A 14,818-nucleotide genomic window follows, 5' to 3' on the forward strand; every position below is an offset into this window, starting at 1 on the left:
CTGTTTCCTGGACGACTCATTCATGTTTGCCAAAGTTGATCAATCACTTGGAATGGATGGATGGTTTCTATTTTGGATACAAGCTAAACTTTAGGCAAGAACAAATCCTATTTTGATTATCACCTAACTAAAGCCAAACAATTTAACTCAACAACAATTAGATGTTTTAAAAAGGAAACTTCTGAGGCTACTTTATTCATAATTTTGACACTAGAACTATGTAGTCCCAATTTTTTTGTGCGTTAATCAAAAGCCAACAGTTCAATCTGAAACATTACAGGTGAGAAAGGTAGTGTTGTTCCGATACCATTTTTTGGCCCCGCGATTCTGATACCCAGCTTCGGCCGTATCGGCCGATGCCGATACCATCCCGAGACGCGTTTTTTTTTTTTTCTCTCAACATGAAAAAGCTGTCCTGCCATTGGTTCAGGGCATTCAAGGGCCAATATGATATCTAAGATCAGCATGCAGAGAATATGTTACATATCAGTGAATGTCGTGCACGAGCAAGACAGAAGATGCTGCATCCAAAGTTCTATATTAGTGTTGGAATTTAGGTATCGGCATGTTACTTGTTAGTACTCACCGATACCACTGTTTTAATGCCGTATTGGGGCCTATGCCGATACCAGTATCCGTATCGGAACAACACTACGGAAAGTACAAAGAAAGTATGGCATTCTCAAATCTTTGCACAAATGAGGGCGGTATTGGGGGGATGGAAGGAGCAATTTTTCATACCTCCCAACCCAGTCCAGAAACAAAGTCTTCATATGCCTGGCTTCCTGCAGTGTTGGTGAGTATGGAGTGTTTGTCTTCTTGACCTTCAGCTACATAAAAAACTGCTATTTTATGTGTCTCCCGGCTAGAACATAGCAAAAGAGAACAAACATATTAAATGGGGGGGAAAAAAGTACATTGAAAACAAAAGCTGATTGTACAGAAAACAACATGTATTGATTATCTCACCACTGCCGTGAGTCCAGATTTTTCAGCTCTCTCAATAGCTTCTCATTCTTCCGCAATAAATGAAAGTTACTCCTGAGAAAAACCAAGTAAATTGTAATTACCTAGTTGTGGAAAAATGTGTAGATTTTGCTGCCTGGCTCATATGTGTCACAGTGCTGGTTCTTATTGGAGGCGTGATAGGGACCAACCATCCATACATCCATTTTCTTGACCACTTATTCCCCACAAGGGTCGCGGGGGTGCTGGAGCCTATCTCAGCTGGCTCTGGGCAGTAGGCGGGGGACACCCTGGACTGGTTGCCAGCCAATCGCAGGGCACACAGAGACGAACAACCATCCACACTTACGCACACCTAGGGACAATTCGGAGCGCCCAATTAACCTGCCATGCATGTTTTTGGAATGTGGGAGGAGACCGGAGTACTCGGAGAAGACCCACGCGGGCACGGGGAGAACATGCAAACTCCACCCACGAAGGCCGTAGCCTGGACTCGAACCGGAGTCAGGGACCAACCAACAAAAAGCAATTAAGAGTCTAATTGCTTTACAAAATTCTTCAAATTCAAAATGTGTGGCAGTGTCCTTACAATCCTCCTCAAAGTTGCTTAGTGCCAGTTAAAATGATACAGACCCCCTAAGGCCATGGCAAAACTACCAATAAACTAATTTTAAGTCGATGTTTCATCAAAAGAGTTATGAAAATATTTTTATTAAGGTTGAAAAGTTTCTTCGTGCTACTTTAAAGGGATTGTAATCCCCCCCCCCATATTTAAAGAGTACTGTACAGTATGTTCTATCTGCATCACTAGTCAAAACACAGAACTTTGATTAATAATGCATATGTGGAATAAGAATTAAACAGAATAATTAATCAACATAAGGGGGTGGGGGGCACCATGACTCAGACTCAGATTTATTGTCATTCAGCAAACATAACATCCCAGATGTTATCACCAAACAAAATGCACAGCACGAAATTAAAACAGAATAAAAAGTTATAGAGTAAATAAAATGAAACCTTTAATTCAAAAACTAACAAAGTACACTTTCGAGGGAATATTTACTCATTAGATATTGCACTTGTTCCTTTCATTTTCTATTCAGCAGTCTTATGGCGGTTGGTTTAAAAACTTTTCAAGGATCTGGCAGTTTTGCATCTCAAACTCTGATCACGTTTGCCTGATGGCAGAAGGGAAAAGAGTTTATTAAAGGTGTGAGAAGTGTCTTCACTGAAATGAGCCCTGGAGAGGCTACGCTGCTCTGCTAGTTCCCCCATAGTTGGCAGCGTGTCGCCAATAATCTTTTGTGCTGCCTTAACAACCCAGCGCCTTCCTGACCATGAGGCTTCTGCTCTCATACCATATGGAGATGCTGCTGCTCAGCACGGTCTTGATTTTTTCTGTAGAAGGTGGTGAGGGCACAATGCTGGGCAAAAATCAGTATCAGCGAGTAGATTTAAGTAAACTGTAGCTGATAAAGAGTTTTAAAGTTAGGCTGCACAAACATGGTGAAATCAAATGTATTGTTGAATCATTAACTGTTACTGCATTCATTGCAGTGAGAGCAGAGTAGTCTACTTGGAATTGAACCACCGTTGAAAAACCTATTGAAGTGACAGCACCAGACAACCACATTGCACACAGAATTGTAGGGTACTATTGCATTATACTATCAATAGCAACAACTCTTAGCAGGAGATGTTCTTAGCCAACTAGTGTTATCGCCACTTTCAGGATCGAAATGTAAAAAGACAGACTACTTTTTATTCAAGACAAAAGCTTTTTTATGTAACCTGATAGATCCAGGGATCGTTTAAAATGGCCTGCGAGGACCAGCCACCAATTTCAGCAGCACTGATCTCAAACTAGGACCGAAGCGGATGATGCTTGAAATGGACTCATAATGACACATCATTCATTTCTCTTCTAGAGAGTGTGAGAAAAAGGAAATACAAGAGAGAGAGAGAAAGCAAAGAGCCAGCAATTTGCTCTTTATTAAACTGATATGTGGTAATGGCCTCATTCTGTGCTCTCAAAAACTCCATTTACACTTTGGATTATTGAGAAAAACATAAAAAGAGACCGACACGGCCTCGAAAAGAGGAAAAACTGTCAGCAGTTCACGATTAGCCTGTAATATCATATTTAAATACGTGGCGAGAGATGAATGGAAAACACAAGACATTATCTACTTTCATATATCATTTGTTTTAACCTACTGAATGTGCAGTTTTTAAAGCTTCTCACTTATTTTAGCTCAATGTCTTTCTTTTGTTCCATTTCCAAGTGCTTTGTGCATCCTGTTTTCAGGTTTGTTTTTCACCCTCACCATTCTCATCTTCAAGCACCACCTTTTATTCTAGCTCCAGATGGGTTGATTTTGATCAATGGCCTCCTAGGCTCATTACAACACCCCGACACAAATACACGCGCCCACACGCACACCGAGCGTTAAGAAGTCTATTGTGCTGGCTGAATGCAGACGGTGTAATTCTCTGGATAAAGAGCAATGAGCATCCATTAGTGGGCCAGACACATTTATACTGATACTTTAACATTGTGTAGTTAAGCCTGGAGTCACTGAGAAGAAAAATTGATGCGCCACTTGAATGGGGAGAATAGAAAAAAAAAAGCATGCTGTCTAATTAGCACAGGAAACATTTTTGAATTTCAATTTTTGGCCTCATGTAAATGTAGCGAGGATAGATCAAGGAGAAAAAAAAAAAAAAAAAAGGCCTACTCTGTATGCTGTATTGTATTGCATATCCTACATTAGCAATAAAACAGCCAAAGACTAGAAAGTAAACAAAATAAAACTATGTTCAAAGCCAGTGAATGTGAAAAGTTTAACGGCATATAAAGAACGATGGAAAACCTCATAACTGCTTTAAGGCAGTTCTTAGCATCTGCATACAGCAGAACCTCTACACATTTGAACACCGTTCAGTTTGTACAAATTGGAATCCTACCAATATTTTTAGGAAGAATATGCCTCCCAAGTCACACAAAACAAAATTTGAACTGTGGTCACTTAAGACTAGACTGATTATTCAGTGCGCCTCACAAGAGCTCAGCTAGTAGGCATAAAGGGGTTAATTCTGGCCTTGAGTTGGTTTTTCAGCCTAAATCACATCATAGCACGAGAGATAAACTCTCCTGCTTTAATTTTCTTAATTGTTTACTTGCAGCAAGTGAAGGTCATTTCAACAAACATTTCTGTATGTGTCTTTCAGTGATCTCACCTCTTTTCCCAGGAATTGAGTCCAAGTATATTGATTAATAGCCTGCAGTAGTAGAAGGCGGACTGAGGTGTCTGAGTCTCTGGTTCACTCTGTTCCATTGCTCTCATGTTTAACTCATCACCTCTCTGAAACACATTAATTAATCCAGTTGATAAGAAAAGTGAGAAATCAAGACCTGGTATATGTTGATGTACTTAGAAAATGAAAACGCCGGGGAAGAAAAAGTTTATTCAGTCTAATCAGTTACATTATAATTCTTTATTAATAATTGCTAGAATGGTGAAGCACTGCATACCTTTAGACTCAATGTTTTATTTTGGCTGCAGAGACTACGGACTGCCTGGATATGGCCGAGGGGCCACATCTGGCCCACATGCTCCTTAAGTCTTTAAGTGTATTCGTGAGGTTAGTGGGAAAAAATAAGCACCAAACAACAACTTGTGGCACTTATTTGAAAACCACGGCAACATTTTTACGTGCACCTGTTACAGCTCTTGGAAGAGTTCAGAATTTAAAGAAGAACATTCAAAAGTAATAGAATATTGTTTTCCTAATACAGTACATTATTCTCCTTTAGAAAATCAATTAGAACAAACCAACCAATCCTAAGAGATCACATATTTTCATGATTGTGTGATGGTAACGCACATGAAGGACAAACTCTCGCTCAGCGGCGCTTTGCTTCAAGATGGCATTGATCACATCATTCTCCTGCTTCTCTGAAACACATGCTGGTGGCGGGACTGGGATATTGAGTGGCATTCCTGTGAGGACAATTAAGTAAAGAAAGATGAGATGTACATTTTCACTTTGATCTTTTCTGGTTTGAATAAAAAGTGCCCAATGTGTGTTTCCGTGTACCTGCTCTCTGTAGACACTCAGGACTTGAGTATCCGAGGTACTGCAGCATTTCATCCAGAGCATCATCTCCATCCCTCAGAGTATCCCATGCTGGAACCACCTCCCGACATACCCGTTTTGCCAGCGGTGGCGCAAGAAGCTGCTCAAAGCCCACACCCGCCCCGTTTGCCTCCCCACCCATGTTGTGGTCATCGTTCCCTTCCACCTGCTTCTCCTCTTCCTCCCGACCTCTTTGTAGTCGCACAGTTTCTTCCTTGGCAACATTGCTCTCCTCTCTGCCGTCATCCATCTCTCCCTCCAGCTCATCACTTTGACCCTCGATCGCATTTCCTCCCTCCTCTAACTCTTCATGCTGGTCTTCTTGACTGGCTTCTTTCCGCTCCTCTGCGATCTTTTTGGTTGGGGTGCGTAGATGGAGGTTCACACTATGGGGCGATTGTGTGTGTGTCAATATTGTTTGTGCAGGGCTGCTTGGGGAGCATGGTGGAGGTCCATACAGGACGGCAGAGTCCCAGGAGTGTTTTCCGGCTACATCCCGAATAATAACACGAACGCAAGCAGGAGCAGAGGACAAACCAGCTGTCATTCCACCTCCTGGTACACCAGACTCTGACCGAATCTGGGGGAAAAAAAAAGAAAAAAAGATTGGGAATATTGTTCTACTTTCTTTTTTGTCCTTTATTGCACCTGCATTGAGTTATAAAACACCACAGCCAGATTTTTTAATTTTTTATTTTGTTTGGTTTGGTTTATTGAACATCGAACATGCAATACAAATTATAAAATAAAAGCAAAGGACAGAAAATAAAAGCAAAAAAGGACAATAATGATCAGCAAAGTCAGAATTCATATGTTCAAATGGAGTAGGAAGAAATACAATTAATCTAATCACAATATGATACATTTATATTTATACTTGGTTTATTTAGATTAATTTACAAGAAGTGCTGTGTGAGTATATTTGGCATCATAAAGTTAATTAAAAAAAAAGTTACCTGAAGCACTGAGAGCAGTGTAGAGCCATTTAATGACAAAAACTGAAGATTTGGTGAGTGGAAGAGTTCAGGTCCAAGATCTGCACTCTCACAGTATGGGTTGTCCTGGTTTTCACACACCTAGAAATAAAAAGTAAAAACAGTATGTCACAAAAAAAAAAAAAAAAAAAAAAAAAAAAAAAAAAAAAAAAAAAAAAAAAACTACCGGTAATTTCCATCCATCTATTTCTGGACCGTTTATGCTCACGAGGGTTGTGGGTGTGCTGGAGCCTATCCCAGCTGACTTTGGGCGCAATTGATTGTCACATACTTGTGACTTCATCACCTAGCACTAGAGCTGGCGATATGACTGGTCCATATGTAAGAATAAGCATAACGCTCTCAAAATACAAGGTGACAAAAAAGAAAAAAATTTAACTTTTTAACAACCCAATAAAACCAAGAGTGATGGAAGAAAAATATTGTATTCATAGTAAATTAAATCTTAAAACATGCCATTTAAGAAACAATGTTGGAATTTTTTTTTTTTTTTTTTTTTTACAATCGTGTCCTGTAGATGACATCCTCCTGTACAAATCCATTGAAATCTGCTGTTGAGATTCCTCATTGACCGCTGCAACATCTCAGATGGGATAGCTGGGGTTTCATCATTGTTTGATTGTGTATGTTTTAAAGTTTCAATTACTTTGAATAAAATATTTTTTCTTCCATCATTCTTGGTTTTTATTGGATTATTAACGTTCCCTTTTTTTTTTGTTTCAGCCTGTATTTTCTCATATAGGTGGTCAAGGCCACCTCTGCAATATTTTTTTGCCTGAAACACATACCTCGGGTCAAAAGTTTCCAACATGTCAATAAATCCCTGCTTTTGCAACGTATGAATGTGTTCAGTGCAATTGCCTTCCACCATGCTCTTTTTTTTATACACAAAATATAGCGACTAAATTACGAGGTTCATAACACTGACTGTGCATATTGTTAGCATAAGCAGTGCACAGCAGCTTGAGACGCACTTTGAACTCTGCAAGGAGCAAAAATATTTTTAAAAATAAAAATAAATAAAGGTCTGACAAAACACTGTAAATCAAGAAAATCGATTAATCCCAGCCCAATCAAACACTTAGTGTGCCGCAATTTCACAATACTGCACTTTTTTTTTCTAGGGCTCCTGTCAGTCACCCCCCTTTTTCATTGTAAAAAATAATGTCAGAAAAGAAACCTTAGGTGATTAACAGTACCTGGCTGGAGAGAGTAGCGGGCCCTCCAGACATTGGGTAATGCCCTAGATGGTTGACAAGGTGGGTGATAACAGTCCTCGCTGCAATGGAAACTAGACCCTGTTGGATAAGACTACGGACTACAGAAAGAAGACAAAAAAAACAGAAGTAAAGACCAGACCAGAAAAATTGTAAAAGATTTGAACATACAAAAAAAATACTCATGAGGACAAGTTACCAAAATTGCTTCTTTTTTTTCTGTTAATAAATTAATGAAGGAAAAGAGTCACTAAATCTGGCCATAACTATTCAAACAAATAGCAGCAGAATAAAATACCTTCAGTGACAGGCTGGAGTTTGCTGGAGCGCTCAGACTCTGGACTATGCAGCGGTTCCGGTTCTCTAAGGCTCTCTAATGGTAAAAACGGATCGTAGTCTGAACTTGACAGATCTGACAGCTGCAGTGGGTAATACTTGGGGCTACTGAAAGATTGGGCACCATACACACAGCCATGCAAAACCTGAAAGTGTAAAGAACAAAAAACATACGTAACTTTTACTTTGATAAACGTGTTTTTGACGATGCGTAACATCATATAAACTAAAAACATACTTTATAAATGCAGCTGAGCAGTGTCTTCGGCGGTTGGTCCTTATCTGGGGGGCTGCGCGTTTGAACAGGTTGAAGTAGAATCTTTGGCGGGAGAGCCATCACCCAGTCCAGCAGACACAACAGGAGGGACACAACCAGCTGCAACAACACATGTGGTCATCGGGTTACTCTCAATGGCAAATGAACAAATAAAGTGTAAATGATTCTACAATGTGCACTTTCTTACCCTCTTATCCAGCTCATGAGGAGAGGACTCCGTAGTAGGTAGCAAGTGTGTTATGGTGGCAATTAAAATCTAGGAAGGAACAAAATCAGAGCAATTCGGATACAATACAGATAGATGAACAAATGACATTGCCTTTAAGAAATTTGTAACGTAAATGATAATCAATGAGGTCTCACCTCTACTATCTTCTTTGGCGTGTCAACGGGAAATTTCTGAAGATGATCCACATAACTGATCAAAAGGTGAAGGACATCTGATGCTACTAGTGCAACATTCTTATTGGGATACTGGGGGAAAACACGGAGGTTCATGTCAGCATAATAAATTAGTACTAGACCACTTGGACATAAATACTCAATTCATGCCTAAATGATTCATTAAATTCAGTTAGTCAGTCAGTCAGTGAGAAAATGCACTCTAAAAACAGTTGAGTCAAAATTAACCAAATTATGCATCAAAAACGGACTGATCCACTGTATGGGTCAATCTGACCCAAATTTCTGGTTTGTTTGGTACTAAATGGCCCAATTTTTGACCAAAGATGGGTCAAATTAACCCAAGTATAGGATCTGACCCAACTTTATGGGTTGTTTCATACAGAATGACCTTTTTGTGCAAAACAACTCAGAAAGGTGGGTCAAATTGACCAAAGTAGAGGATCTGACCCAACATTCTGGGTTGTCTTAGAAAAAAAATGACCTTTCCCCCCCCCGAACGTGGGTCAAATGGACCCAAGTATAAGATTTTTTATTTATTTATTTTTAATCCCTAAGGTGGGTCAAATGGAGTCAAGCAGAAGATCTGACCCAACTTTCTGGGTTGTTTCAATATGGCCAATTTTTTATTTTTTAAACCCAGTCGGGTCAAATTGACCCAAGTTAGAGTATCTGTCCATTTTTGACCCATAATTGGGTTATTTTTGACCCAACTGTTTTCTAGAGTGTGGTTCAAATTAAAAATAGTCTTCAGATTAATAGGCCTGAAGTCATATTGTGATTAAAACTTAAATCGGATTATCATTGCAAAAGAAAAATCCCTCCAGATCAAAGGATGTACGCGGAAGAGAAATAAAGCAAGTGGCACTGTATGGAAATATGACAATCCCTCAAGCTTTGTGTGTGCGTGAGTGATTGTGTGTGATAGTGTGCATGTCACAGAGCCCACGGCTGGGCCGACTGGCTGATGGTGGGAAGGCAAGAGTAGACAAGATGTGTGCGTGTGATTAGCGTAAGTGTGTTTGTAACACAGCTTGCAGCATCCCCCCTGGATGGGCCTCCTATCTGAAGAAGGACCAAACATATTGACGATCCAGGGTTTGCTCCCAGGAGTACGTGAATGCGAGTGTGTTCGGCAGCACTGGCTCGGGTAGACTATTGGCTGCCGATACATAAGCAAGGGATTCCAAAGTGGAAAAGGTATGTGTGTGTGTCTATGTGTGTTTGAGTCCACTTGGCGACGGATGACAGGGTGCAATTTGGATAGTGGCTCTCTGATGCACTGTCCTCCCAGTCTAGTGGCCTGAAACAGACCAGTCTCAGATGGTCTAGTCTCCATACACCAACTGAGGCAGGTTCACCAACCAACACCAATCTTTTCCAGAAACATTTTCCATCATACCTTGGCTCCTTGCAGCCTGCCATGTTAAATCCACAGACAACCCAGCTGTTCAGTGTGCCGCCAGAGCTTTGGTGCAATTCAATGACCTTCACTTTGATTTTCATACATTACAATATGCAGCTCATTTCCACATTGTGCCGTTTAAAATGGTAATATTAAAGCTTTTTCAACATCATGCATGCTCCACCAATGCCTGCCCAGATGAGCACGAAGAGCCGTGACTGTTTTACTATCACTACACCTTTCAGATTTTATTACAGATCCGAACACTCCACAGTTTCTTTAGGGAAGGGAGTGGTGGAGGATGACATCATGCGCGTCCCCGCGGAGTAGCGGACATATGGCGTGCACTTTAAGATCGTGCACGTACTCGCACGCACGCCATGAATGAGCCTGACACATATGTTGAAGTTACGCTTTGGGCCAGAGGTGGCAGTCACGAGTAAAAAAGTGACAAACTGCACAAAGATCCTTTAAATTCATATTTCAATGACTTGATCTGTAATCAATCGAAAAGAACTACCGCCCTTAGCAGGCAACTGTAATATGGTTTTACAAATCATTTTACTTTTTTTGGGCAAATCATTTTGACCTCATGAACATAATATAATTTTGAATAATTACTATGGAACATTTGGAATTTGTTCTCTTCACAAGATCAAAATGTAAGTTGCGGTGACAGAAACTTCTGCCAAGTTGAACTGTTAACTAAAGTGAAAAAAAGATTGCAGTATTTATGTTTGTTGTTCATCTGCTTGCTTTAATTTGTAAACAATGTTTGCTACCTGGGGCATTATGAACAGATGTGTGGTGACATTTTTATTCTGCAGGGTGAATGGTTTGATTGATGACATAAATGTTAAAAATGAACTCATGAACTTGCATATTTACCCAGATCCACATTGAAATATAATGGGATCTTCCCTATGACCCTTTAGCCCTCTAGAGTTCTGGACATTGAAGTCACACATCCCACAATGCACTGCAGGCAAATGTAAACAAGGCCAGGATAAAAACAAATAATATAATTTCCCCTCACGGATGGCTTAATTTATTTATTTATTTTAATTTTCTCCAAATATGTAGCTGGTGATTAAAGAAAAAAAGAAAAGAAAAAGATGACTGACCTTTAGAGTAACACAGATGACGTTAAGAGCATCATTAATTTGTGGATGTTGAGTCCCATGAGCCAGCTCTTCAGATATCCAGATCCCCAGACAGCACAAAGCTACACACCTACCAGATGAAAATCCAAACATACTGATCAGCCGATTCGGTTTCATAAATCTGCCAATGCATATACAGTGCTCAGCATAAATGAGTACACCCCAACAGGTGTGTAAGAACACCTTTAGTTTCCTGTCAGAATTAAGATTTTCTATGTGATACTATACTACAAAATACTCCCACAAATGTGGGCAAACAAGATGTGTTAATTAGTACCCACAAAAAAAAAGTAGTTTTTAAATTAAATTTATTAAAGTAAATTTTGCACAAATAAGTATACCCCAGGAAAAAGACTGACAACTAGCAGACATGTTGCTATCCATAACAGTCATGGATGTCATAGAAAATACTAGATGTCGTCGTTTTTGTTGTTAAGATGAATTAATTTTTTACATAAGTTAATTTGATGAAACTGAAGATTTTGTAATCTATGCATTCTACGACAACCTTACTTTCATGTATAAGTTAAGCGCATATTCTACAGAAAACATTTTGGAAATTGTTCTTATGTTTATTGAGATATTGAGTAAAATGTTTGCATTTTTCGAAGGGGTGTACTCATATATGATGAGCACTGTATGCGAGATAAAATATATATGTTCTGTGATTTCTACTTTTTGAAACAATAAAAACAGATCTATTTCTGATATGTTTCTGAAACACACAACAGTAACACACAACAGTACTTCACATGGCACCTTGTTGTACGTTTGTTTTTCTGGTTGTGCTAGCTCCCAATTAGCATTAGAAAATGCATGCACATGAGTATCTACCTAGCAGGAGCAGAGGGTTCGTCCCTGGCAGAGGTCAATATTGTTTTGATAATGTGCTCCTGAAAAACAAAGCATGAGAGAAGCATGTATGTAATTATCATCAAGATCAGCTTATGTCTCTATGACAAATAGAAAAAAAAAAAAAACAACTATAAAGACCAACTTCATGAGATGTTAATGTTACATTATACACAAATGCTTCCTGTCCCTCAGAGGTAATAGCTGCTTAGTGATTCAAAACGTTTCTGCCAAGTTCAGACGCACTGAGCAAGCCTGAGATGCTACCGTGCATGACAATAACTGTTTACACAGCAACAATAACAACATTAGCTGTTTTGACTGTCACAAGAATGACTGATGAGACATGAATCTATTAGCGTGCCACCAGTGGAGAGAGGACATGCTTTGTAGAGAGGGCTGGCACTGACCTCGATTGGCTTCAAAGTTAAGTTTTTATCCTGCGCTTTCTACTGAGTTTTGCTAAACTGTTTTGATAAATCAAATGTGTTGACCACCAGTGAGGATCTCATTGATGTGTTTTTGGTTTACCTTGACATCAGGAAACTTTGTAAGTGCCACATCAGCTGTGGTGGGGTGAAGGGCGGGGAGCTCCCCATAGAAGTTTGGAAAACACACAAGGGATCCAAGAAGGATCTGGGCTTCTACTCTTGGAGCCTAGAAAGTAGGAAGACACAAATAATGGGCGGAACCTTCCTATGTCCAATTTTAGTGTATTTGTTTTTCAAATACACGTGACGAGAAAAAAAAAAAAATCACTGGAGTAACAGTTTTGAACTGTGCGGTGTGCAACCACACAGCACAATCTACACATCACAAACGAACCGATTTCATTCATGATTGCTTCCTGGTTAGACAGGAAATCTCTAAACACCTCTCGAGATTAAATGTGACTTCAGGGTAAAACAACACGGAGGACCAGTCACGATACTTTGCGGTTTGTTTTTAAGGTGAAAAAGCGACAAAAAGAAAAGGTTGGCGCGTCCTTACGATTGTCGGGAGGTGAGATTCGTTGCTAAAATCGGACTAATTCTGCTGCCGTGTGAATCTGGCTTTAACAAGTCAGTGTTCCATCACTGGTAAGCTATTCTTTGAACAATTACTCCGACTCGTACATACTGGCACCTACACAGTAAGGCCGATGTGTGTCATTAACTCATACACTCCCAGCCATTTTCACAGGAGCAACCAACTTCGCTCCCGGCTGTTTTGCTGCATTTTGACTGATTTTGCAAGGTCCACTGAATATTCTGTTCTATTGCTATAAAAACATGGAATCTACCAAAAGAAAGGTTAGTCTCTTCTTTCATCAGGAAAAAAAAAAAAAAAAAAAGTATATTGTATCCGTTTCTGTTTTGCAGCAATTAGCATTAGAATATAGGTAAGTTTCATCATTATTCACAAACCTGTTGAAAATACTGGGAAAAAGAGCTTGTTGCAACATGGCAATGGCTGATTTCTTATACTCTGCTGCCACCTGATGGCCGTTTTTTTGTAATAACTACCATTAGGCCAGAAACTCTATCGAAGCCTTCTCTATGCTCTCGCATAAAAACAAAAAAACAAAAACAAAAATAAAGAATATAAATAGGACAAAGTATTAAAAACATAATTGTACGTTTTGGGGTTTGAATGAGTTAAGGTAATGGACATTATTAGAGGTTATTGCGACCTCTACTTTGCGTAAGGAACGTATCACCGGGGAAAAGTGAGGGAACACTGTACTTGCAATGTACAACACTAGCTTATCAAGCTGCATTGTGTATGAGTGAGTTTGTCTTATTACATTCAATGACGAGCAAGAGGTGACTCTAGAAGCTGCGATGATAAAGTCAAGAATCAACATGGTGGCTCCTGGTAGACCAATACTGAAGAACCTGGGACTGCAGTGCTTGATGATGGTGTTCACAATGTCCTAAATTGAAAAATATAAATCGCACACATAGAGCTGTAGTCACAGCAAATTTGCACTGTTGGTTATGTGCTGCTGTTTTTACTTTCAAACAGAGCCAATGAAAATGTTTGAGGTACCTGGTCTTGGTGCATCAGTCCTTGGTGCATGATGTTGTAGAAGTGAGTCAGAAAGTCTGTGTTTGGGGACACATCTTGCCGTCTCTTCATTATCCTGCAGATCAGCTTATAGGCGTGAAGTTTTCCCTGTTTGTAACGCTCAGTCAGCATGGTGGCCTGGGTGAAAAAGCACAAAGGCGTGTAAATGAAGGTGGTAAATTGTGAACAAGTATGAGCTGCTGTACATATAAACGCACACAAACAGGTTACAATATATAACGCCTATTTCTTGATTGATGAGATTTGATAAACTGCTTGAGATTTAACTGGTTATTATATGGAATATTAAGTGCCGCCTTAGTCCTACTTACCTTAAAGAGCCATGGAGTGAGGATTCTAAGAGGTGGGATCAGAACAGGAGGTGGGGGAGACGACTGGTTGTCATGAGAAATGCCCAAATTATCTCTGATCTGAAAATAATGAAAAACTGATTTAGGAGTAGAGCCATTTCAAGGCATCGTATGACTTCAATGTCTCTTTCCACACCTTCGCAAGGTTTTGCCACAGTTCGCACAGGTAGTCAAACACTTGAGCATGGATCTCTGGGTCTTTGATGCTATTAACATCTCCCAAGATACCCAGCATTCTCCTCCACATTACTGTTGCAACATCTGCATGCCAGCCAGTGAGGGAGCCACCTGCCATTACGCTACAGTCCTCACCAGGGAACTCAGTGGTTTCTACAATTGATCAACAAGCCAATCAATCGGCAATAACACTTTCATTTGGCAAAACTAAAAGAAGAAACAATTTACTGTAGTTCCTAAAGGGTGTATTAGAGTTATTACCAAGATCATCAGGAGTCTGCAGCACTGAGTTGTGGAGTTTTTGATCCAGCTGCAAGTGTGTGTGTGAGTGAGAGTGGGTGCGAGCAATGTGCTCTGCTGTCAGTGTAGCTGGGGAAGGCGTCTGGGAACGGGAGCCTCCAAGAGAATGCATGGGTGATGCACTCTCAGAACCTTGACATCAAAAACACACAATTTAGAAGCAAT

The 14,818-nt window shown here is 39.9% G+C and overlaps 1 protein-coding gene across 8 annotated transcripts in view; it reads right to left on the minus strand.

The window, feature by feature from the left end:
- The window catches only part of ralgapa1 (Ral GTPase activating protein catalytic subunit alpha 1), a 77,061-nt gene that overhangs the window by 34,387 nt on the left and 27,856 nt on the right, over nucleotides 1-14,818 (minus strand). For all 8 annotated transcript variants that reach the window (XM_077540024.1, XM_077540026.1, XM_077540025.1 and 5 more), the window contains 19 exons: nucleotides 14,615-14,785; nucleotides 14,313-14,506; nucleotides 14,138-14,236; nucleotides 13,788-13,943; nucleotides 13,543-13,671; nucleotides 12,288-12,413; nucleotides 11,739-11,797; nucleotides 10,866-10,974; nucleotides 8,298-8,408; nucleotides 8,122-8,190; nucleotides 7,896-8,033; nucleotides 7,620-7,803; nucleotides 7,304-7,422; nucleotides 6,066-6,185; nucleotides 5,071-5,689; nucleotides 4,858-4,973; nucleotides 4,210-4,334; nucleotides 970-1,041; nucleotides 742-865 (listed from right to left, as the gene is read on the minus strand). In XM_077540024.1, coding sequence (XP_077396150.1) covers nucleotides 742-865; nucleotides 970-1,041; nucleotides 4,210-4,334; nucleotides 4,858-4,973; nucleotides 5,071-5,689; nucleotides 6,066-6,185; nucleotides 7,304-7,422; nucleotides 7,620-7,803; nucleotides 7,896-8,033; nucleotides 8,122-8,190; nucleotides 8,298-8,408; nucleotides 10,866-10,974; nucleotides 11,739-11,797; nucleotides 12,288-12,413; nucleotides 13,543-13,671; nucleotides 13,788-13,943; nucleotides 14,138-14,236; nucleotides 14,313-14,506; nucleotides 14,615-14,785 — 2,840 coding nt within the window. The remainder of the gene's footprint in view (nucleotides 1-741; nucleotides 866-969; nucleotides 1,042-4,209; nucleotides 4,335-4,857; nucleotides 4,974-5,070; nucleotides 5,690-6,065; nucleotides 6,186-7,303; nucleotides 7,423-7,619; nucleotides 7,804-7,895; nucleotides 8,034-8,121; nucleotides 8,191-8,297; nucleotides 8,409-10,865; nucleotides 10,975-11,738; nucleotides 11,798-12,287; nucleotides 12,414-13,542; nucleotides 13,672-13,787; nucleotides 13,944-14,137; nucleotides 14,237-14,312; nucleotides 14,507-14,614; nucleotides 14,786-14,818) is intronic.

The sequence above is a fragment of the Festucalex cinctus genome, chromosome 12, assembly GCF_051991245.1.
Source record: "Festucalex cinctus isolate MCC-2025b chromosome 12, RoL_Fcin_1.0, whole genome shotgun sequence".
Lineage (NCBI taxonomy): Eukaryota > Metazoa > Chordata > Actinopteri > Syngnathiformes > Syngnathidae > Festucalex > Festucalex cinctus.